This window comes from Anabas testudineus, chromosome 24 (genome assembly GCF_900324465.2).
Source record: "Anabas testudineus chromosome 24, fAnaTes1.2, whole genome shotgun sequence".
Taxonomy (NCBI): domain Eukaryota; kingdom Metazoa; phylum Chordata; class Actinopteri; order Anabantiformes; family Anabantidae; genus Anabas; species Anabas testudineus.
Window position 1 is genome coordinate 10,499,091 of NC_046632.1, and position 25,873 is coordinate 10,524,963.

At 38.6% G+C, this 25,873-nt stretch overlaps 1 protein-coding gene across 1 annotated transcript in view; it reads left to right on the top strand.

Annotated features, from left to right (window-relative positions):
- Window positions 1–118: 118 nt before the first annotated feature.
- The window catches only part of fig4a (FIG4 phosphoinositide 5-phosphatase a), a 36,242-nt gene continuing 10,487 nt past the window's right edge, over window positions 119–25,873 (top strand). Inside the window, exons 1-21 of the mRNA XM_026341734.1 lie at window positions 119–248; window positions 382–503; window positions 1,969–2,067; window positions 3,765–3,888; window positions 6,388–6,544; window positions 6,785–6,835; window positions 7,396–7,559; window positions 8,173–8,301; window positions 10,071–10,171; window positions 11,011–11,173; window positions 12,455–12,552; window positions 15,936–16,069; window positions 16,469–16,585; window positions 18,322–18,367; window positions 18,971–19,119; window positions 19,418–19,584; window positions 22,055–22,193; window positions 23,434–23,492; window positions 24,020–24,167; window positions 24,324–24,407; window positions 25,263–25,461. Of these exons, the coding sequence (XP_026197519.1) occupies window positions 441–503; window positions 1,969–2,067; window positions 3,765–3,888; window positions 6,388–6,544; window positions 6,785–6,835; window positions 7,396–7,559; window positions 8,173–8,301; window positions 10,071–10,171; window positions 11,011–11,173; window positions 12,455–12,552; window positions 15,936–16,069; window positions 16,469–16,585; window positions 18,322–18,367; window positions 18,971–19,119; window positions 19,418–19,584; window positions 22,055–22,193; window positions 23,434–23,492; window positions 24,020–24,167; window positions 24,324–24,407; window positions 25,263–25,461 (2,391 nt within the window). The 5' untranslated portion in view covers window positions 119–248; window positions 382–440. The remainder of the gene's footprint in view (window positions 249–381; window positions 504–1,968; window positions 2,068–3,764; window positions 3,889–6,387; window positions 6,545–6,784; window positions 6,836–7,395; window positions 7,560–8,172; window positions 8,302–10,070; window positions 10,172–11,010; window positions 11,174–12,454; window positions 12,553–15,935; window positions 16,070–16,468; window positions 16,586–18,321; window positions 18,368–18,970; window positions 19,120–19,417; window positions 19,585–22,054; window positions 22,194–23,433; window positions 23,493–24,019; window positions 24,168–24,323; window positions 24,408–25,262; window positions 25,462–25,873) is intronic.

Sequence of the window (25,873 nt, forward strand, 5' to 3'; positions counted from 1 at the left end):
GACTTAATAATACAAAACAAGGACAAAACTAATGCGTTTATTTACTAATCGCCTTTCTACGCTTTTTTACTCTGCGAGGCACCGTATCAGCTGACACGACGTCGGCTCCAGCCGTTCATGACAGTCACCTGACTATAACAAATTCATGTTGCATGCTACTTCGTGCTAGCTGCTTGAGCACATTACAGACATATTTAGTTTATTGAACAATGATATGCCGTTAATGTAGCTTGCTAGCTGTATTAATGGTGAGTAACATTAGCACCTTAGCAAATGCAGCCTGTAGCTAGAAGTAGCAGGATTAACCAATACATAGCTTGTCTCTGTTGTTTTATGATGGCATTTAATGGATTTACGTATTGCTTTACATGTATTCTGCAGATTGTTTGATGTCTTCTCTGGATGGTGAATGCTCGTAAAAGGCTCCGAAGTAAAAAAAAATGCCTCAGGCGGCGGCTACCATCAGTGGGATCCAAACAGTGACTCTGTATGAAACCAGAGCTGTAAGTTTGACATGCTCCTTCTACGGTTATTATCTCTGTCTCATCACAACCACATCGTCTGACCAGTCTGTATGGGGACTAACCGGCTCACTCTTTCGCAGTGCTTCAGCGGGAGCACTAATGTTTATTCAGGACCATACAGTCTATGTTCTGGACAAATGTCTGCAGAAGGACTGGGCATTCAAAACCGCTGACAAAATCGTGAGATGTGGAAAGCCCTCGTATAACTACTAATGTTTGTCAACAAACGCTAGATGGCAGCAAAAGAGTGTTGATGTGATGGTTTTCTACCTCATGTACAGCTACAGTATAGTATTAGCTATTAAAATGGCTCGCATATACTGATCAACCACAAAGTCACATTTACCAATGGTTCTAATGTTGTGGTAGACAGTGGTCAGAGCATGCGATGGATCACAGCTTCTGCATATCTGCAGTTAGGTGCCCATTTTAAATCCTCTCCACCACAACATCAAAACCACCAGGTGCATTTAAAGCTGCATTAAAGTACATTGGTTTCACTTTGTACCCATTTAATTTGCTTGTTAAAATGTTGACACTTCAAAGTTCTTGCACATCTGTCTTTCCTAATTTCAACTTTCTTTTTTAAAGTACACATTCTCATTGAAGAGTTTAGTCACAAATAGTCACAAACATTTACAATATAAGGCGAAAAAATATTTGTCGCGGACAGTTGACAATTTCATATCATATCAAATGTCCCCTTTTACTGAACAGTGGACAAGGAGCTCACCAGGAGTCTGGAAAGCATGGAACAGGACAATATGGGTGTAATGGTTTCAGACTGTACTGATGCAGGGTGTTCCAATTTACACTCTTTAACCATCTTTCCGCCCAGTATGACAAAAATAATGACTTGAAAGTGAAAGGCATACAAGGAAGACACATTTGAACATTTTAGACTTTAGCCTTGTGAACAAATATGTCTGCTGCCCACATGTACTTTGAACTGTAGGTACTCTTTTTCAAGTGTACAGTATTTTCTTAGTCATTCATGGAGAAGACAGGCTGGAAAAATAAGAAAGTACGGCTTTACCACATGCATGTTTGTCTCCTCCAACACACATTGTAGTGGCTGTTTTACCAAAGAACAGTTCCCTAAGACCAGTTCTTAAGGCAACTTAGTCTGCAATTCTCTTGTTGTGATGCGTGTTAAACTTGTCTTTCTGGTCCGAAATCCACAATTTACTCGCAAGTTCAGAGCCAGAAACAAGGCTTGAAACGATGAATTATTTGTAGATATCAAATTGTCACATATGCTCTGTGTTTCTTCTGGATGCTTCATCTGAAATTACTTATTCACACACCACACCTTGTCTTCAGAATGTGCTCACTAAAAGAAAAGATCATGCAGCCTAGAATGCAAAGGCCTTTCTGATTATGTTGACAAAATGCATTAAAGTCTACAGTGCAATCATAATTTCTTTTTTTTTTTTTTTTTCAGAGGTATTTTTTGGTGGGGAGCAATGAGGCACACACCAAACACAGAGTCCTAAAGATTGACCGCACCGAACCTAAGGACCTGGTCATAATTGATGACAAGGTATGTGTTAGAGCTTCCACCAGAGCTAGTACAGTACAATTGTATATGCTTATGTAATACAGTACAGTACGCTTGGGGGGAAATTGTACAATCACTCAGCTTATCCCAAGTGTATTGTGGTTGACAGCTCCTTTTCTTCTCTACTGCTCATTACCAGGATCTATGAACTGGGAGTTGATTTGTTTGTCCATGTTGTGGGTGATTATGATTATGATGTTTGTTATTATGAAGCATCCATCACCCCACGCTCTCATTCCTGCACATATTACACTGCTCCTCTGGAAACCATGTTCATTCGATTGTTGTATAGAATACTATAGTACAGTATTGCATAAACAGTGCGGATGCTTGGTATTATGATGAAGACTTGAACTTCAGCAGGTTTAAAGCTCTAAACAGCATAATCTTGCACTTTATCTGAGTTCATACATAAGGAAGGTTGTTATATATAATCAATATAAACCGCTGATTAAAACCTCTTTATCTTTCAACATTATTAAAGATTATATGACAAGCTGAGGAACCTAAATAATCAGATCATGGTCAACTTCTAGATTCATGTATTTCACAGTGAAAAGTGTTTAATTCTGCAAATTAACTTGAAATGTGCACTTAAATACAACATGTTGTTGAAATCGACTGTATACTATGGATGTAGAAGGTTCCTGAACATAAAGTTGTCTGCAGTTTTTTTGTGAAAAACACAATGGTTCATTCATTACAGCATTGCCAAGGGAATTTGGAAAGCAGCTGATCTGGGCTTTGCTGGGGATCAATATAACCCTTTTGTAGAAAATTTAGGGCCACTGATTAAACAGGACCTGTTGTTGTTTTACTTATTGTCGCACAGAAAAAGAGAGAAAACACATTTACTATATGGGCCTAAAGAAACGGTGAACACTGATCATCTAAAGGTGTGCACTGAGGACTCTATCAAATCAGCAAAATAATGCACAGTGTGGATTCTGCACATTGGCCTGCAAGTTGTGCATTTACCAAATACATAAGTTGAGCACAAGCAGCTTGACTTAAACCTCAAAGCAACTGCGGTGGCCGTGACTGTGTCTGTATTTAATGTGTTTGAAAGGCAGGTGCAATCTGCTTGTGAACAGATGGCTGCTATTATTCAGGTGAGGAGGAGGCCTCACAGCCAGAATCCACGCTCTCCCCTGTGTCTGTGTGGGTTTTCTCTGGGTACTCCGGCTTCCTCCCACCATCCAAAGAGAGGCACTTAGGTTAGGTTAAGTTAGTTGACTCTAAATTGCCTGTAGGTGTAATGTGAATGTGAGTGGTTGTTTGGGTCAGCCGTGTGATAGACTGGTGAACTGTCCAGGGTGTATCCTGCCTTTTTTTTCTTTTTTTTCTTAGTAAATTTATTTATTCTTAGCTATTTTATATCTTAGTAAAATAAGTATTGATACATTGAAAAGAATCAAATCTAATATGCAATAAAAATTGTAATCTTATTTTCATTAATTTACCTTTATTTATCTGTACAAAGAATAACTGCAGCACTCAAAAAAAGTTGAAACATAAGGAAAAACATCATAAATGTTAAATATTAAAGTAACAATTCAGTTACGTCAGTGAGAGGACGTGATTGGAACTGAAACTAATAACTTATTGGTTAAAATAAAAACTACTTACTGCTTTGTGCATGTACTATAGTTAATCTAACTGTATGGTATGGTTAACAGCATGTGTACAACCAGCACGAGGTTCGGGAATTACTGGGCCGCCTCGACCTGGGCAACCGGACCAAAATTGGCCAAAAGGGCTCCTCAGGCCTGTCCAAGGCTCTCACAGCGTATGGCATCGTGGGTGAGTACAGTCACCATCACTTTCCTCCTCAGTGGCATAGCAACAACTACTGTGGGGCACAATGATGGCAACAACTCTTCTCCAGGGTGTTATTTCTATAACTGCTGGTTTGACCTGGTTTTACTTTAAAGGAGATGGAAAAACAAAATAAAAGGACCACCTGGCAGTATAATGCAATTCACCACCTTGTAACTCCGCTACCACCTCCACTACTACTTTTGTGAAGCTCTGTTTTCAGGTTTCAATATTAACCATCATTCGTGCATTCAGAATCAGCAAGAAGCTTTCCACCATTTCTGAGACAGTATTGTGTAAGAGGGTTGTCTAGTATTGTTAAAATTTCCATACAGTTCCTATTAAACTACTCCGTATTCTACATTGTGATTAATTAATTTATAGAGATTCACTTTTTAAATTGCCGTTAAAAGTCCTTTTCTCTGTTCATCAGTATCAAAAAACCTACACCGCAACCTCTGTGTTTCAACATAAAAGAAATGTAAAACTAATCTCAACACTTCTCTTAATGTTAGGAGAGAAGACAAAACAATTTAATTAAAAACCCCGTAATTAAAAAATTAAAAAAGGATTGATTTAGTTTCTGTAGCATCATGCTCTTTCTCATATGAGAAATTAAAGCTTCCTCCAGTGTCTTTGTGCTTTGGACATTGTCTTACAGACCCCATTACATCTTGATACAATTATAAAGTCGATTAAATGATAATTTGCATATTTTTTTCTGGCTTTTTGTCAACCTAAAACATGGAACATAGGTCACTCTAATTTTCCCAGGTCAATCTTGTTCTGTCTTTCTGCTCCATATATGAGAGCCAAGGTAGGACGTTTGTGTCACTGATTACATGTGTAGCTGTGCTTCCACAGTGTTTATACCAGAGCTGTGAAGTTTACATATGTTCTGCAATATCTGTCCCGTCATACATTGCTAGTTCAAATAAAAAAAAGGCACAAACTCTAATATTTTGTTGGATTTATCTTTTTTTTTTTGGTTGGGCGGGCAGTGTATCTTATGTATTTTATGCAGCAAAAGTAGGTTTGAGTTCCTAGTAAATAATCTGTCACAGAAACATACATTTATGACAAAACAGTGATATTCATTTAGGAGTTTGGTGGATTTCTTCATTAAATGCTCAATATATTGTGTCATAATCAGCACAATAATCTGCAGTGATCTCTAAACACCATCCAAACAAGTACATTTCATCAGTGAATAAGGACACTGACCTGAATAACTTGTTTTTTTATACATAGTAGGTCCATTGGAAATCAGATATCCAGTATTTGCAATAATCAGTTTTCATTTCATTCTCAACCTCAGGTTGTTTGGGGACATGTCCAGATATTAATTATCGCATTTCTAATACAGAATACTATAAAGTGTGCAATCTGTTCATGGTACAGCTACATGTCTAAAAATACAGTTAAAGACAGTTGCAAAGGTTCGACATTCAGCTTTATAGTTCACCCCGTGCCTGTGTGTGTACACATATACTGTGATATACTCTGATGAGGGAAGATACTAGCAATTGCTAGACTCTATTAGCCATGTTATTTTCAGGATAAAATAACAACCACCCATGATAAAATTTAACCTTGTTCCCATTTAAGTAAGTGATGTAATACTATACTGTTAAGGTTAAATTCAGCATCATGGTTGAGGCTAACTCCTGGTCACACTGACACAGACAGATTCTGACGTCTGCATAAATAAATTACATTCTTTTTTCCACTGTTCCCTAATGCTGTTTTTGTTCAGCAGCTGAGTCTTTGTCAAAGTCACTGTTTTAACATGGAATAGGGTACAGTGTATCCTGAGAGCCTATTTGCCCGCCACCTTTCTTATTGCAGTGTACGAGTGTCATTATTTTCAATATATTTTTATTCACTTTCAGTTTTGTCAGTCTGACCCATCCCTGGCAGGAAGCATCACAACGGGCGGACTTAGGAATTGAATTTGTGACTTTATTTGTTTCAATCTATGCAATTCATTAGATTCAAATACACAGTAGTGTTGATCATTATACAGTATTTAAGGTGAGTTTGTTGTGTATCTGCAGTTTGACGTCATACAGTATATAGATCTGCTTTGTAGCCTTTTCTTTGTATGTGCAAGCATAATATGAACCTCAACAACCTCATTAGTCTGTTTACAACACGGTGGCACTGGGCTATCAGTGAATACTCTAAATGTACAAGGACTTTTTTTTATTCATTTCTAATTTAGCATCTGTGGTAGACTGTTCATTGTATAGGTAATATAGTGACACATGACACACAAGCACTTGTGATCCACTTCTGCAAATATAGTTGTTTACTTGATTGTATAATCTAAGTTTACCTTATTCAGAGGATTTTTTTTTTCTGAACTGCAGGGGAACTTCTGAAACTCAAGTTATACTACGAGTAAAGTTGGGAAAAAAAAGTTCTTTGACAGTAAATAGAATATGAAAGGCACCTAATTCCTACTTTTTGTTTTCTTCACAGGGTTTGTACGTTTCCTTGAAGGGTACTACATTGTGCTGATCACCAAACGCAGAAAGGTGGCTGACATCGGTGGCCACTCCATATACAAAATTGAAGACACAAGCATGATCTACATCCCGAATGATTCAGTCAGGGTTACACATCCCGATGAAGCAAGGTGCTGTCTTGTTCTCAGCCTTCCTTTTCTAAACTTTTAAGGCTGCCATTTAAAATCTGATATGGTTGAATGAAAGCTGTTCATGCTTTGTCCAATGAATCTTGCCTCTGATGTATTGAAATTAAAAAGATAATTGAATTCTAGGTAAAATTACTTTTTACGTTGATTTATAACATAAAAAATGAGTAAAGTAAGACTTTTAGATGTGTAAACTTGGCTGACCGAGCTTTTCTCTTCTAGGTATGTGCGGATCTTTCAGAATGTGGACCTCTCCAGCAACTTCTACTTCAGGTACAGTAAGACAAAAAAGCTTTTTTAAACAATGTTATCATAGTGCACATCTCTTGACCCATCAAGTGTACACTGAAACATTTAAAATCCAAAGAGTGTCAGGTTTCTAGCATCATTTCTTATTAAGATAGTTATTTGCTGCACCTGCCAAGGTTAAATTACTTGAATTTAATAAAAAAAATTCAACCATTCTCTTTGCACAATCTTTTCATCTGTTCACTATTTGCACTTTGAAGCTAATTGGAACTCAGATCAAACAAATTTTACTCAGCTCAGGGCTGTTCGTGTGCAATACTTGTGAGTTCTTGAGAAATGTGACCTTGGTTATCACAAGGATACTGCACACAGCCTGGAAAATTGACCAAATATTTAGTGAGAGCCACTTTAAGTCTGTTCTATTATGTCTGTTATTTAGACATAGACACAGTTAATACTAATTATGACACATGATACACATGATAATGTACCACGTCAATATCACATTGACCACATCTTTAAATTCATTATGGTACTGTACAGTCTGTACTTTGTTTAAATAACACTGCCGTTGTGCCCTGTAGCTACAGCTATGACCTCAGCCACTCGCTGCAGTACAACCTGACTTTACTGCAGAGGCCTTATGACCTGTGGTTGTCAGAAGCTTCCTCCGCTGAGGAAGAAGTGCACACACAGAGCAAGCAGGACAGCTTTGACATCTTTGAAGATGAGGGTTTGCCTACGCAAGGTGAGTGGAAAATAATCGATGGCTATGGTATTCCTTTGTTTGGTTGTTAAATGGAAAGAGGAACATTAGTAATCCAGAAGCCCTGGTAGTGGTCGAATGAGTGAGTTTAAGTGTGAGGTAGGAGGAAAAAGGAGAAACTAAACTAGTGTGAACAGAGTGAATAGCCTGTTGTCTTTTTTTACTGTGATTTAGCTTTTGACATACTCAATTAAAAATATTGTCAGTTTAATTGTTGTTGTTGTTTGTTTTTTTTCTTGTTACCACTAATGTCCACAAAAAGTGCAAAATCACAGTTTGCTGCTGTCTGAAGCTTCGTTTCTGCTTTGCTGCCACTTTGCCTTGCTTTGTTGAAACTCACCTAAAAGTAGCTTTACTTACCTTGACTGACGTTGCCTCTGACTTTAATAACATGTATTGTAATACAATCACATCGGATTAATCCCAGTTACATCAACTTAATTCGTGTTTCTAAATAGTCCCTTTTTCCACGTCCTGTTTTACCTCAGCTAATCTTCTTTTGTTCCATTTGTTGCTTTCTGACTTATAATTTGGACTGATGTCAGGCCAGTACAGTGAGCCACAGGTTTTATGTGTCCCTACTCTTCCACCACAGTGGTTTACGGACTCCAGAATGAGCCGTACTACAAGTACGTGTGGAATGGGAAGCTGCTGGAGCGATTCAAGGACATAGTGCACCATGACTGGCTCATGTATATAATCCATGGCTTTTGTGGCCAGTCAAGTATCCTTTTAAGCACTGTGGGGTCAATTGTGTTAAAGCTGTGAATTTCTTGTCTTGTGTTCTTCTTTTGAATACTACAACAGTACAGTACATACATACTGTATGTCAATACATAATTAAAAAGTATTATTTAAATTCCCAGACACGTCTGTCTGCAATAATGTTCACTCGCTAGTAGAAGAGGCGGCTGCATTTCTCTGGATGTCGTTCTTTGTCAACATCCCCCCCCTCATTTCCCAGCATCACTTGCTGAACTGTGCCCAGCCTCCATCGGAGCACGTGGATCACACTGTGAACAAGGGCGTGTGATTCAACACCAAACTGCAGATGCAATTTGTGTTTGTTTTTAGGACTTTAGCAAAACAAGCCTGATGGCAATTAATCAATGGTTATCAGGTACAGTATGTAAACACTGTCACTTGCATAATCAGTCCATCTGTTATCTGCATGGAAAAGGCAGCGATATTGTGCATATTAAATCAGATGAGATACATGGCGTGTCGACTCTGGTGTTTTGCAAATGCATGCACACATTTTTTGGTCTTTCATTTCAGTGCACTACAGCTACCCACTTTTGACTAGACATAAACTGCATAAAGGAGATTTATATTAGATGCAATGTGAGTAATTTCCCATGGATTTTTTGCAAAGCTTTTGTCGTATTGATGCATTGGTTACTGCTGCAGAGGTGATTTAAGCTTGACTGAAGCTGAATAAACTGATTTATTATAGTAAAAATCTGCCTTAGGTTATATATACTAAAGATTTCTATCAATTTTCCATCAAGTCTGTTTTACATAAATCACACTAAGCTGCATACATTTGTTGACGTTTTGCATTCAAAAGAAGTAACCGTTGTTAATGAATTATCATTTTAATGTTATTTTGGTTTTTACCTAATGTCTGTATGTTGCACAATAAATCACAGCAGGTAGATAAGCTAGGGTGCACTTTCCACTGTCATCTCTTATCAGGCAGCTTGCTGACACAGAGACATTGTGTGGGCGCTTTGAGTTGAAAAAAATAGGTGGAAACAGATTGGCCTTCAGTGCTGTGTTTCTGAGAGCATGAGAGGGCCAGTGGGTGCGATGGCAGGAGGTGGGGAGTAGGGAAATATTGAAATTTGTTGCTGATGAGGAGACACCAAAGCAGAGCAAAGAAAATTTGAAAAGAAGCAATAAGAGGGGGGGTCTGTAGGTAAAAATATACAGAAACACATTAAGAGCTTTTAAAGTCGGTTGTTATTTCTAAAATGAATTGTGATTTGGAACAAATTTGAAACAAACTTTTCATGTTTTATGTTAAATTTATAGGTGGGAACATCAACACCCCCCCAACAGCATAGTAGCATCAACAACATAGCTGATGTTAAAGAAGATACAGGATGCTCCAGTAGGTCGTTAGTCTAAAATAAGAATAGAGAAGAGTAAGTTATTAGTTTTATTAGTGTAATATTAGATATTAGCCAGTTGTTTACAAAATAATATAATTAGGTAATAATTGCAATAATTATGTCAACAAAATGAATATCCATCCATCCATTATCCTAACTGCTTGTCATCTTAAGTGTTGTGCGTATAAATATTAATTTCAATATTTTGACATTAGTACTAATGGCTCTTATATTGTATTTCTACTAAATTGTGAGGTTTGGGGGACTACAGAAAAGGCTAATTTAATATTATAAAATAAGATCAATTATATATGTGCTATATGTCTGCATTGTGTAATACTGTAAGCGTGGTTTCCCCTTGACCTGCCAACTACAGAGCTCCTGATCTACGGCCGACCTGTTCACATCACCCTCATTGCCAGGCGCTCCAGCAAATTTGCAGGGACCCGCTTCCTTAAAAGAGGAGCCAACTGTGAGGTACAGCAGTTGCCGAGGCAACAGGGAAGAATAGATAGTGTAGGCAGGGCTGAGAACCACTGTGATGATTGAGATGACTCAGGATGATCACGGGGGTTAATTTGACCTGAGCATCTTCCTTGAGCATGCACGAGTGCAATGTGTGGGTGTCTAGGTGTATGGTGGAAGGAGGGAGAAACTTGGGTGCAAACATACAATTTCTTTTTTTTCAGTTTGAACTGCTACAGTAAGTGATTAGACACAATTTATACAATTTCCAGCTGTTGTGAGTGTCGCCAAATAAAGCATATTATTATGATTTACCTTTTCATAGGTCCCTTTCACACAGACATTTGACCTTGAGAAACCACAGCCATAATAAATGTCCTTAATGTTACATTTAAGCCACATCAGTGAGCCAGCATAGAAGCCGGCAGCTATGTGGTGCAGCCGATATTAGTTAACGTTAAAAAGATGTTAAAAGTTCTTTCTTGGATTGGAAAAACTGCTGAAAAGTTTATCTCACTTCAAGTTTCAATTAACAGCAGCTCTGGAACACTAACATGATCTTTGACTTTTCATGGAGCTGTAGACATTGAAATGTTTTGTGACCTCTTAAAGAAATTGTTCTTGATGAGTACCTTGTCTATTTAGTGATAAAGATTATGTGATATAAACAAAATCTCTAAAACACTGAACGAGCTGAACAGCTGTGTTTCATCACCATAGAAAATGGACATTTTAACATCTACACTTCTGTAACAACTTGCTGATGAAGATCATGTTAAATGAGCTGGACCTTGGGGCGAGTTTCTTCTTCATCAACCTTGTTGTTGTTCATACTTTTCTTTTGTTTCCAGGGGGATGTGGCCAATGAGGTGGAGACGGAACAGATTGTCCATGATGCCTCAGTTATGTCTTTCACAGCGGGAAGTTATTCCTCGTACGTCCAAGTGCGAGGTTCGGTACCACTCTACTGGTCCCAGGACATTTCCACCATGATGCCAAAACCCCCCATACGATGTGAGACCGCTCTTTACAGCTGATTCTGTCTGTTTTCACGTTTTACATTTCTTCTTATGCTATTAATTGTAGCCACTGTGCAGCCCCAGAAATACCCTTTAAAGACAGAAGACAAATATAATCAGAAAAACTACGTTCAAATAAAGTAGTGACTTTATACTGAGGCTTTGCTCCTCAACTGCTGGCAAAGAGATAGGAAAGTAAAAAGGCAGTAGGTGAAGGCAGGACAGCCCTCTCTTTCATCTTTGTAGCCATTCTTCCATGTCATTATGAGCCAGATAAAAACACAAAACCAGGTACAATGGGAGGCGATCAGGTCCCAGAGGCTGATGACACTGGAGACAGCTGTGTGCACTTCTGTGTATGTGTATACATAGTAAGACGCTGGTGCTTGCATCTGTACAATGCCAGTATTAAATCATAATCTTTTCCCCCCAGTTTGCCCTTTAATTCATCCTTGGATGACATTTACCTGAGTGAGATAGAGATGCTGAGTGTGTCCCTAGGATCCCTCTGTGTATCAGCTTACCTCATCATCCAGCCTACACTTTGATCCTTAATGACAGTCCTTATCTGGCATTTACCAAAATGTTGCCCAATTTCAATTATTGTTGACTGTGTGTATGTAGCTTGAGACAGTTTGTCCTTGGTGTTGACATACTTTCTCTCTGAGATGTTTTTTTTTTCTCAGTTCTCCAGATTTTCAGTTACTGCACATTTAAATAAAACAACAAAATTATTCATGCTAGGTTTGTTTTTCTGTCTGGATTAGGTAATAGCACAGGTTACAACATCTCTAGGTCAAAGGAATATTCATTTCAGTTCTGACATACTGCATGAACTCTGGCACAATCTGACTTATTTCTTCCAATCTGTCTTTTGGCTGCTTCACTGATCCAATTTGATGTCAAACTGCAGGTGTGATGCCCAGCCATGAGTGTTATTAAACACAAAATAAAGAATTAATAGAATAATGAAAATGGAAGTAAGTATACTAAACAGTGAACAATAAGCCGGGCCAGAGTCGGGGATCAGACAGTAACTTTTAGCTTAGTGTCTACTTTTATTGACTTTATGAAACAGACCTGGTTCTGTTAATATCAACTAGCTGAACATGCATCATACCCCGAAACACAAACCTCTGATCTAATCTGAACCACTGAGTTCTGAGCCTCTCAAAATGTCTGTTTTTGCTTATCTGTTCTCAAATTTGCAAATGTCCTAAGATTTTTAGCTACTTGGTGATATGTGATAAATCAATTGGCTTGATTTGTCTTTCAGTGGACCAGGCTGACCCATATGCCCATGTAGCTGCCCTGCACTTTGACCAGATGCTGCAGCGGTTCGGCTCTCCTATCATCATCCTAAACCTGGTCAAGGTAACGCACATGCACAAACTCTTTTTATGAGGTTTTTCCACTTTTGCCATGACGATGCATATAGCATAGGCCATCCAATAATAAAATTAAATAAACGGGTTAGCTGGCATTTTAAGCACTTACCTTTATGATGAGAATCTATCTTCTCAGAAAATGTTTATGAAACTTATGACCTCAATAATAAACATGGTGCAATCATCACCTTTCTGACAGTTTCAACAAAAAATTCTGACCTTGTAAAAGTTGAATTTATGGCACAGCTGCTGTATTGGTTTGCATTAGAGTGTACAGGTGTACCTAATGATGTGAATGTACAGGGCATTGGCACTATCTTTTCAGATGGTGCCAGTGAGCTTTTTCTTAATAATATCATTTAGGGGTTCACACCTAATTTGTTTCTTTACTCACTGTAAGCTCCATATATTTTGTTTAAATGTTACAGTTCATTTAACCTAGCCTGAATCACCTTAATAAAACAATGTTGCAAATACTGGAGTTTAGTTTACAGAAGACTTGTTTCTCGATTTGATTTAAACTGGACCTTTGTGATTTGTTGATGTGGATTGTTCCATTGAATTATTCCCAGTTGGTGCAATCGTTCATCAGGTTGTTATCTAATAAGGATGCGTGATTGTGTAATTGCCCAAGCGCTCAATTTATATGGGTTGGTTGTTTGCTGTGTAGACTTTAGTAATCACATAAGATTTTCTTGATGGCTGGTAATTGGTAGCAGTTGAAATACTACCTTGAAAATCCTCCCTCAGCATTGCCTTGAAAACACACAGCAACACTGACAGGGAAGACACATACATAAAGACTCACTATGTTGCTCTGAAAAAAGCATCAACCATTAATTTGCTGTTATATAAGGAAAAACTAACATTAAATGTTAATTAAACTAAAAAATGGTAATAATAATAAGGGACAGACAAGTCAAACTAGTAACAATAAACACGTAGAACAACAACAACAGCAATCAACTATAGTTTTCCTCTGTAAAACCAGTTCCAAAAGAAAAACATAATCAGTTCATTTGAAGGAGATCAGAAAAGGCTCCTCAGTAGAAGTATGTTTTAAGCAGAGATTTAAAAGATGTTACTGAGTCAGCTGATCTTATTTCCTCAGCTAAGTCATTCCAGAGTTTGGGAGCTCTAACTGCAAAAGCTCTGTCACCTGGGAACAATCAGAAGACCTCTACCAGCGGATCTCAGGCTAGGTGGCGGTTCATAAGGTTTTAACAACTGGGATATATAACTGGAAGAAAAGCCATGCAGGGCTTTAATGCTATTAATAAAATCAATATTAAATGTTTTCCTAAAACATACTGGGAGCCAGTGCAAAGAAGCTAAGACAGGGGTGACATGTTATTTTTCTAGTTAAGAGTCTTGCGGCTGAGTTCTGGTCTGGTAATGATGACGTTTTGACAGGTGTAACACTAATTGCACTAATAACATACTTCAAGACTCCATGTCATGTTAAAAATCCACAATAAAAGTAACTAAAGGTTGCATGAATTGCTTATGCCAAATTATATTGAATTCTCTTCCCATTGTGTTTATAGATGGTCCTATCTGAGCCAGCCCTCTAGTAGTAGTGTTTGTATTGCCTTTTTGCATACACATGCATGGACACACTTGGGCACGCAGCCATACACTCTGTAGCTTGGCTTTCTCACACTCACGTTGTCACTCACAAGGGAGCCGTGAGACGAGGGACCAATCATAGAGCGCAGAGGTCCGCACAAGTTGCAGCCATGTGATTTGCAGACTGTGGGGAGTAAGGGAGGGGACCCCTGACTAATACACTACACCCTCTCTCTCACCCCAGTGAGAGAGGAAAAAAGATTTCGCAATTGACCATAAAATCGTGACAGTCCATTTTGCCATGGTGGCGACTAGGGTTGTGTTAATGCCAACATAGGCTTCTGATGTTGTCATAGGTTGCTGCGTGTTTCTGAGTTTAAATATGAAGAGTGAAGGAGAGTAAGTGTTCACATGGCCTAGCATGTGAATTATTTTTCCAACCAGCTAACTTAATTAGAGTCAATTTGTTTTGTGGGAGATAACTTTTACCCTTTGCACACATAAACACAAAACACAAAAAGTATTTATTACTGTTGGAGTTCGGTGATAATCTAAAAATCAAAAATAAAATTTGTTGTGAAGATCAAAAACAAATAGTTTTGAGACAAAAATTTCCAAAATGGCAGCAACCACCAAACCATTGCATACGAAAGAAAGTGGTAAAAACATTAGAAGAGCGTAAAAGACGTAATTAACAAACCATTTTATTGTGATTAACTATGTATATTAAAATAATTACAGAGCTTATTTCCATCTATTAAAATGTCCGCGACCTGCCTTCTCCTGTATGTGCGACCGTTTATTCATTCATGATTTGGAACACATGTGAACACCTACACCCATGATTATCGCGATGGCATTTATGTGCTGGTTTCTACCTGTGAACTGAACACGTGTGCTTTTATATGTGCACATGTAGCACGCGTTCTATTATCATTCTGTGTCTAGAAAGTTGAGTGTCTGTATGTGTCTAAGCGGAAGACTCTCTGACGTTAGGTGAGGAAGTGCGGTGGTAATTTGAAGGCTTGTGTGTTGCTTTGTCACTGCTGGATGTGTGGTGAGCTGCTAAATGATGCATCCAAGCTGATTAACGCCCAGGGTGGGTCAAAAAGGCACAGTGAGGGGTAGAGCAGTACAAGAGGAATCATTTGGAAAGTGTGTCAGTGATTATTACCATGAGAAGTGGCAAGAGTCAAGCTTTTTAGTTCAGTTTAATTTGATTGCAACCTATTTCTGTAAATTCTTCTTTTACAACACGAGGAGCTTCCAACTGCCTATGGTTGGGTCTTTAAATTGTCTTGGCTGTGCCACCTAAGGACAGAGACTTGTCCTGAAGCTGCTCCAGTGTTGTCTTGGCTGTGTGCCTCAGGTCTTTATTGTGCTGCAGGATTATCTGTAACCCCGCTTTCAGGTGATATGCACTGTGGAGCTCAAAGACTCTCTCTATATAGCTACATTCATGTTTCCCTCAATTTTCATCAGGCTCCCTGTCCATGTTGCTTTCACATGTGTTTTTTATTCAATGTAGATTCTGTCTAGCCACTCTAAACGGTCTAGTTTAGCTTAATGAATTAATTTGCAGACAATTATGAAGAGATGTGTTCTTTGCCTGTGAGACAAAGATGTGAATGGATTTCTCTGGATCTCTCTTATTTGTGCTCAACTCCTCGTGTGCCATTTATACTAATGTATCATAATCATAGCTGTGCATAACAAACACCAAAATATAGGACCTTGCTGTTTGGATAGAACCAGAGTCATACATGTGATATAGCGTGTGTGTGTGTCTCTCTGTTACAGAAGCGTGAAAAAAGGAAACATGAGAAGATTCTGAGTGAAGAGCTCTACCCAGCTGTGATCAACCTCAATCAGTTCCTGCCCCCAGATCACTGCATCGACTACATTGCTTGGGACATGGCCCGCTACACCAAGAGGTTGCGACAATAAATGAAAACCAGCTTTTGTAATTCGTTCAAAATATCAGTCTCAGTCTAAAACACTGCCGTATGATGGTTTCAGATCAACCGCATAAGGAGTAGTTAGTCTAAGATAGTGTGGAGAATGAAGTGGCTAAGTGGGATTAAAGAGTTAAAAATTCATCTTTATATCATTTTTCTTGATACGTAGTAAAATTGTTATCACCATAAACAGTATCTGCCTCTCATCAAGGTGAGAATCTCTTTGTACATGTGTTGAGGAGGGCAGTGATTTGTGATGGGTGCCGTGCCGTGTCTGTTTTTAAAATAATGGGATCTGTATATTACAGACTTGGCTATAGAGCAAATACTAGTTTGACCTTTCTATTTCTCTCTCTCTCTCTCTCTCTCTTTCAGTAAGTTGTGCAATGTTCTCGACCGTCTGAGTATGATCGCAGAGAACGTGGTTAAAAGAACAGGTTTCTTTATTAATCGATCCGAATTCTACTGTCACATCCTCAGACCAGATGAAAGGTGAGTCTTCTTCATCTACATTGCACCTGTTTCTGCTATTTTTCATTCTTTATTGTTCAGAAAACCACATAACTACTATTGTGTCATATTTCCATATGAAATAAACAGTCAGCTAATGTAAAACGTGTTCAAAAACACTTTGTGACTAAGATCTTTCGGCTCCTAATAGCACGCTTGTTCTTACTAAGTGAACTGTTAAAACTAGACGAGTTAGACTGGGTTGAAATGAAATAAGGCTGCAGATTATGCGCCACTGATATGTGAAAACGTGAACAAAGAAAACCCTGCCATATGTTCTGGATTTGCATATCAAGACTTACATGTGAGAATATCATCTATTTTTGTGTCATACATATTCAGAATCATACATTTATCGAACTGTTTAATTTGGCTACTCTTCAGATCTGAATTCATAATGGAAATTATGCCTGAAGGCAGTTGTGTCGTGGAGAGTTTTCTGCTAATGAGCTGAGTAGATTGCCGTCCATGTACTCAGCGCACGGCCCTTCCATTGTCTGCATGTCTTAATCACTTTCACCCAACATTACCATTCTGTTACATAACCCAATGACCATGCCAAGGCCTGTATTTATTACCCTTTCTTTTGCATAACCCAACACTATCTGACTTTCTTTGTAATATACTCTCACTTCGCACTCATGCTGAGGCTCCTAGTCTGATGTACACACACACAGAAAACACAGAGTTTTTTTATGTAGATGCACTAACACCTCTGGCACGTGTACTGTTGTCTCCATCACATACATAAATAACTTGTGAAAAATGATGAGCACAGATTTTTTTACTTTGTCTTCACAATAAGACATACATTTTCTCAGACAGATATGTGTTTAAACTCATCGTGGCTCCTTGGTCTCAGTCAGTTCACTGAGTTCATGCCCTGCAGAGATCCACTTTGCTTTAAAAGTCAGCATTTAACAACTATTGAATTTTCTTTTCAGAGCTCTTTGCAACAATTTAGAGGCAGTTTGTTTCCTATTGCTGACTTTCCCTTGCCTATTGCTGTGTTATTTGAAAAACACTTTAAAAAGAAAGTGATGAATAGTCAGAGGTTTATTGAATTGTGGGGAAAAAAGGACTAATTGTCCAGAGCCAGAGGTGGACTGATTTTTCACTAGTGATCAAAAACTTACAATTTAATGGCTGAATAAACAATGTTTTAATTTTAAAGCTGCAGTTGAAGATTCAGGGAACAACAAATCTAGTGTTTTTTAAAGTGTTTGATGAAGAGATTGATACTGCTCCCTCATAAATACATTAAATATTAAGCTACAGCTTACAGCCCATTAGCTTTGCATAAAGTTTAGCATAAAGTGTTTTTTGTCTTGAAAATTGACCTCTAGAGCCTCTAAAGCTCTCTAATTAAAGTGCAATATCCCATTTGTTTAATTTGAGAAGAAGTATTATGCCAGTGTGGTAGAGGGATCATAAAGTTTTGTGGCTGTTGTGCCGCCTCTGGACGTGGACAGCTTGCCATCATGGAGGGGAAAATGAATTCCCAAGTTTATCAGGACATACAGCATAATGTGAGAGTGGCTGCCTGCAAGCTAAGACTGAGAAAAAGCTGGGTGGTGCAGCAGGACACTAACCCTAGATTTCAAAGTCAAACTGTTTCAGAAAGACATAAAATCCACCTTTTGGAGTGGCCCAGTCAGAGCCCACATTTTATCTCCAGCTCTATGTCCTCTTAGTAACATGAAATGCAAATTTTTCAGGTGGGGAGATTTGGGTGGACAAATCACAAACAGCGGACGAGTCCAGGTATGAAGTATAAAACCTTTATGTCACAATTCCATTTTCATGGTAAAATCCTAATATCTTAACCATCTTGGTAACTCATTTACAGTTTTTGCTCTGGCAAAATGTAAAGATAAATATCAGATAGCAGATTAAAGACTGCATGTCAGTTGAATCATAAAAGCTAATAAACCCACATATCAATTCATGGTACTTGGATATCTAGGCCAAGGAAACAGCTTTTGTCTAGAATGTTTATTTTAAAGGTGCCCCGTGTTCATTGATACAACAGCAAAACTAGGCTAATGCAGTTACACTAGGTGCATAATGAGAGGTTTTATGTGTTTTCATGGAAACCTTGATTGTCTATACAGTGATTTTCTTGGAATGATCTGAGCTGTAATATTGTAAAATGAATTGCCATCATTCACAGTAGGTAAATAGATGAATAGGTCATTGCCATTGATGCTACTGATGATCTAGTAATTGCCTTTTCACATAGTTTGTGTCTGACCATGGATTGTTGTATAAAGATTTGTATGAAGTTTTTATCTGACTGTCAGAAATACATAAATAGTAGATGATCGAAGTGTTGTCAGTGAGTTTCATAAGTCTTGGTTATTGTAGAACGGTGTGTTGAGGACCAACTGTGTGGACTGTCTGGACCGGACCAATACCGCCCAGTTCATGGTGGGGAAGTGCGCACTGGCCTATCAGCTTTATGCACTAGGAATGATTGATAAGCCCAAGCTGCAGTTTGATACCGACTGTGTGAGGTAATGCTCCTTATTTTATGTTTTGCACCAGCCAACAAGGAATATGCATGTGTTTAACTGTGTTTGTGTGGTGCTTTGTTAAGTCCTTGTAAGTGTTGTGCTGTTAAATACTAAAAACAATTGGTTTGTGTGTTTTGTGCAAAATAACAAATGGTGGCAACTATAATTCTTGTATGTATCAATGTATAATAATAATATCAATATGTACCACACCTGAGAACACAACTTAGTGTGCAGCCGTTCACTTAAAGTTATAAAGACTAGTAGCAGCATGTGTGTGTGTGTGTGTGTACTTCAGGTTGTTTGAGGAGCTGTATGAGGACCACGGAGACACTCTGTCACTGCAGTATGGCGGTTCCCAGCTTGTCCACAGGGTCAAGACCTACCGAAAGATCGCTCCCTGGACTCAGCACTCCAAAGACATCATGCAGACGTTGTCACGCTACTACAGCAATGCTTTCTCAGGTGTGTGTTATACGTACACATCAAATCACATATCTTAATAAGCTTCTCTTACACGTATACTTTCTGCACTAATATAAATAAATTCATCTATATTCAAATATATAGAACCACAGCTTCTCCAGTACACCACACCCTGTCAGACTGAATCTGCCTATGTTGGACAAGGAGAAACATAACCTCAGCCTTTGCATAAATATATGGTACATTTAGCCAATATCACGCACAAAGGATATTTACACAAGAAAACAGCCCCATATTGCACTCACAGTCAGAACCCTGAAGTACTTTTCTCACTGTTTTATGCAATGTGACCATCTCCATAGTCAGCACATTATTGGAGCTGATTTGAGAAAGGTTGCTTTACAACATCTGCAGCATATCCATATTGCTGGCTATTGCAGAGGTCCATTGCTCATTGGTTTCCACGTTACTGAAAATACTCATTTTAATTTTGTGGGTTAGTAGAACACTGGTCTGATTTTTTTAAATGATGGACATACCCATTTCAGTATCCACTGCTAAAGATTTACCAGCATACTTAGCTCCCAGACTACCATGATGGTGCTGTGCTATAATTGGTAAAGAATGGATTTTGAAACTATTTCAACGACATTTGTAGTGTTGCTGCAAAAGGGATATTTTGGGGACATTTCTGATATTAATGTCTGGAGAAAGCCATAAATTGACTGATGTTTTTACATCTCTTTTTAATTGCAAACAAGATTCATTGTGAATTTGTCCTACATAAAGTGGCTTTGTTTTGCCTTGTCAATTCAGTTTTCTAATAATTCTAAATGACACCGTAGTGTATAGTTTGATAGAGTGGGTTTATGAAAATGTGCATGGGTGTTTTCACAATACACATGTGACTTTTCCACATCAACGAGTGGCATTACTGGATCCAGAAAAGAAGATGAAGGTTGTGTGTAGTATAATAAATCGGGAGTAATAGATCTGTACTACTTGACCTACAAAGCCGACTTTTGTCTTTGCTTCTTAATGACTGGTTGGCATTGTCGATTGAAAACAGAACCAGGAAAGTACTGGTAGCAGATTCTTTATTCAGACTGAAATATCAAGTGGGAAAGGTTCATCTAATGCAGCACACAAACTCAGTAATACCTTTACACAATGTATATCAGGTTGCACTGTTAGGTTTTAGTACCAGCTAGTATGTACAGCCGCTTTACCCATACATTTACTATGCCATATGCTAATGTCTGCAAGAGTCTGTACCCAGGATTAACAACAGGAAACTAATATTAATATCAATTACAATGTAAGTTCTTTTAATTGTCACTTTACACGCCATGCTGGTGGTATGGCCCCCAGGAATGACAGCATCATCAGAGGCTGATGGCTAAAAACGCTGAACTAATGCTATTCCTATGAGCCTCATGTATGCTTTAAGTGCAAATAAGCAAATAATGCTCACATGCTAAACAAATATGGTAAAACATTAAAGCTTTTAAACATCATCATGTGAGTATATTAACATGGTGACGTTAGCATTTAGCTCAAAAAGCCTCCGTTCCTAAATTACAGCCTCACAGAGCTTCTAGGCAGAAATTTAAAAAGAACTAGACCAAACTGGAGATTAATGAGAAATAATTTGAGCAAATTAACCTTTCAAAGCCCAAATATTACCCATTTTTATGATTCCATAATAAGTCCTCAAAAGTCAATCTTGAGTAGCTTCTGATACCTTTAGGAGAAAAAAGGAACACCTACCATTATGGTAAATGACGCATGCTTTTATGACTCATAATTATAACATAAAGTAGCCACTAACATATGCTTTGGTGCCTGTTGAGTGGTTGAAGCAAACTTCAATGACTGACGACAACAGTGAAAAGGGAGGAAAAGTGTTTACTGGTTTTTACTGTAAGCATTTCATTCGTAATACGTATTTTGAGATTGGGCTTTTTGTCCAGGACATCCGCTGCACATGTGTATTATGCTCCCTGATCATGCATAACTCGTATCTCGTGATGTACTGAATGAACCCCAGGCTGAAAATTACCTAGAGAAAAGGCTTGGTAGCAGGCTTTAATAGAACCCAGTCTAGTCTCTAATTATGTGACATGACTGCTGGAGCCGCACGCACGTGGCCTCCCAGTTGGAGGATGGATTAAATGGCACCAAACTGGGCAACACACAAAACACGTGCCACATGGTGAACAGACTAACACTCACAGAGATTATCTTGGCACACTCTCACAGGCAAACATTTTGATGAGAGGTGGATCGGACACTTTTTGCTGGTATGTTTCCTGTGAACAAGGTGAGAATGTGCTGTTGACTGAGTTCAGCCCTAATAATATTCTGAGTATCTTGTTTTTGTCTTCTCAGCATGAATTGCTGCTGAGCTCTCTCTTTAGGAACTCATGCATTAATATTATGAAGGGGTGTAGATATTTATGTGCTTGTGTGTGTGCACGTCTTTATTGTGTCCATCTTGCTCGTCCAGATGCTGACAGACAGGATGCCATCAACCTGTTTCTCCAAGTCTACCAGCCATCAGAGTCCAAGCCACATCTGTGGGAGCTGCCCACTGACTTCTACCTACATCAGAGGAGCACCATGGCCCTTCCCCTAGACAGGCGCAGGTGCACGTGCATACGTCTCATACAAAAATAGAAATACTTACTGCACATTCAGTATATGCACAATTCTAAATAAGAAGCTTATGAAACCAAACTGTTTAAGAGCAACTGAGGCTGTTTATGATGTTTTGAGTGTGTTTTCGTGTGCTAGTTTTTGAAGTGATTGCTCAGTGGGAAGTCAATTTACAAAAGATTAGCATCTGTACTGCTGTTTGTGAAGACTTTTTTTTTTCTCTAAGTGCAGAGGGTGCACGTCTGCCACAAGTGTGGAGGCTGTTGGCATTAGAATGAGGATGGGCTTTTATGGGATTGGATTGATTTTGTGGTTATTCCAATTGGCTGCTATTAAGCCCTCTTTATATGTGGAAGGTGAAGTATCGGGGTCACACAGCTTTGGCCTTGATGTGTAATTATGTGAGTGTGTTACACTCCTGAGGGTCTGAGGGTCCATGTTTTACCGTGTCACCTTAATAAAGTGTCTGTATTACTGCAGCTGCTCTCCTCCTGGTTTAGGGTAGCTTTTCAGTAAGTCTGGTTCAAGAAGAATATGCTTTTCCTTAACAGTGTTTAAGGTGAATTATTGCTGAGCTGCATTATCATTATCATGTTTTATTTCTCTAAAAGAGGCGTGATTGTGTTGTATCTCTATTTTTTGAACTACGTAACAAGGCAACAGTTTTTTTGTGCCTGGTCTTTTGACCGATTTTCAGTTATTTTTTTGTCTAACGTGTTTGTTTTGTCACTTTACACACTTGTATTTCACTCTATATTTTGACCCACAGTAAGTGTGTCATCTGTGTGCATGTGTGTAAGGTTGTAATAGCATGCATGTTATTTGCTTTTCATGTCTTCATGCTTACATAAAAGTAGACCTAGTTTTCGGCTTTAGGCCAACTAGTTTATGCAGCCACAATGGACCAAGGTAGCTCAGCCATTATTCTAAGAAATTAACATGGCTAGAACTGAATTGGATTCAGCAGCCACACACTGAGCTTTTGCTCTCAAACTCGCCTAAGTAGCACATCACACACTAAATAATAATCAGGGCATTCACTCAAATTGGTTCTATTGAATAAAAGGGCTGATGTATTCAGGAGTTGTACAGTAGGTGGTCTCGCCAAGCCAATTTTCATATCTAGATTATGTGAAGGCCCAGGTGCAATGGTGCAGAGAGCAGAATGCACATTCAGTGGAAACTTTCCTGGAAGGTACTAATATATTTGTGTGCCTTGTCTGTGTTTAGCTACACCCTGTGGTGGTCAGAAGGAATCCTGTCCTCCCTCCCTGTGGCCTATGATGAAGGTATCTCTATAATATTCAATATCCATAATATGTTACAGATACTTTATATCTAATTTACACATTATACATTTTATAAAAACCTCACAATTGATATTTGTAAATATAAGTATTATACCAATACAAATATTGGCAGCCATGTACAGTGAAGTCAAGTCATAAACTTATATACATATACTTTAGTTATCCCTGTTTTTGCTGTGGTTTTGTTGTGCCAGTAAGCAGCACACGAAAACCTTCAAAGCAGCAGAACAGCGTATGAGAGATTAACAACATGTATTGCATGTTCATGTTTATCATATTGAAAAGCATGTGTCACCCAGTACACCAGTGTGGCTCAACGATGGGTTTTTAATATTTTTCGGACAACAATGAACATCTGTGCCACAAATGAAAAACAAAAAACGACTTTTAAATGTTGACAAAATGTTACCACAATCACACTTAGTCACACATGGATATGGATATATATGCTTGTGTGGATGAATGCCCTGTAAAACTGTTTTTCCCCTGTTCCTGTGTGGATGCAGTCCCTTGTGAGGAAAACATGAAGAAGATCAAAGTGAAGAGAGTGAACCAATTCGATGAGAGTATTGACATCTACACAGAATTCTTTAAGCCGTATGAACTCACCTCCTTTGATGACACATTCTGCATCACCATGACCAACTCTGCAAGGTGGATACACACACATACAAAATCCTTTAAACATGTCCCACAATCAACGTGACAGATTTGGTTGATGGTAGACACTTGTACGAAACGTTCCTTGGCTTTAATTGATAAATGCTAAATGTCAGCTAATGGGTTTCCTTGTATTTCATGTTCATGTAGGGAATTCATGCCCAAATCAGTTGGAGTGGATCCTAGCCCGTTCACTGTTCGCAAGCCAGAAGAGACTGGGAAATCAGTTCTGGGGTGAGTGCGTCTAAGTCAATATACATACATGCTCACATTCACAACTCTTTGGTAGGGGTGTGTGTGTCTATGTGTGGCGGTGTGTCTGTGTGTGTGTTTGATGCAATAAATCCCATGTCACAGTGCCCTCATCCACACAACTTCATTAGACACTGTGTTCTCAGGAAGCCACAAACAACACTCTATCCTTTTTCCTGTCTTTGTTTAGAACCACCGCGTTGAATTCACCTGCAGTAAACTGTGTGGGTGCATATAGTTTTAAAATAAACTATTAGAAAAGAGCTTATTGGACTGTTGTGTTGGAGTGTTTCCCTTTAAAGGGCCACTTCGCCAATGTTCAACTCACTTCCTATGAATCTAGTTTGATGATGCATGTATACATCTAGAACCTAGCATTTGAAGAAGACTTCATAAGCATAAATAACCCATCTAAACATACATTTCACCTACTGTAGAAGGGAATTAAAGGGAGAACCCATCAAAGCAAAAGACGAAACACTATGGTGCTATCGGTGAGTCACAGGCTTGATGCAGTTAATGCAAACAATGGATTTAAAATCAGATATTTTAGTATATAGTAGGCTTTAATTTACTTCAAAACTATGTGCTCTAATACTTGTGCTCTGATACCAAAGGTGCAATCTTTGGTAATTTTTTATATACTGAGTTGTACATAGCACCAAATTGAAAATGTCTTCAGTGTACAGCCAAAAAAAAAAAAAAGCTGTGTCGTTGCAATACTTTCGTAGGGCACTGTAAGTTTAATGCCAATCAGAAACTTTTACTTTTCTTGGAGTCACATAGCTGTTTTTGGAGCATATATTCATCTGTGTCCATGTGTGTGGATATTGGCAGCAATAAGAGCAGTAAGGAGGAGACGCTACTCCAGAGGAAGACTGCAGCCAGCGCACCTCCTCCTCCGAGCGAGGAGGCCATCTCCAGCACATCCGAGGACGACTCGGAGGAGGACCGCGACGAGGACGGATCCGTGTCCCAGCGCTCAACCCCGATCAAACTGCTAACAGAGTCTGGGGAGAGCAGTCGCACACAGGAGGTATGAAACAATGCCCCAAAACAGATTTACATCATCAAATGTACAAATGCAAACACATATGTACTGCCGTAATGAGAGATTTGAAATACAGTAAAATTACAATTTAAACCTTCAAGGAGAACTTGAAATGACAAGTAAATAAAAAATAGACCATTTGGAGCCTTATTGTTTCATGTGGAGGACAAACAGCTCATTAAAACAAGTTCCTCTAATGACTCAACAATATTTAATCTCCTCTAAAGACCTGAGGGAAATGTCATCACAGTTCAAGCTGAGTTTAAACCACCTGCTCGTATTTTGGGCCTGAAAAGTATTTTGCATTCCAGCTTGACTGTGTCCCCCTGATTGTATTTTCTCCTCTTCACTTCTCCCAAGTCTCCCAGAAGAAATTAGCTCTTTGCGTCAGACAGAA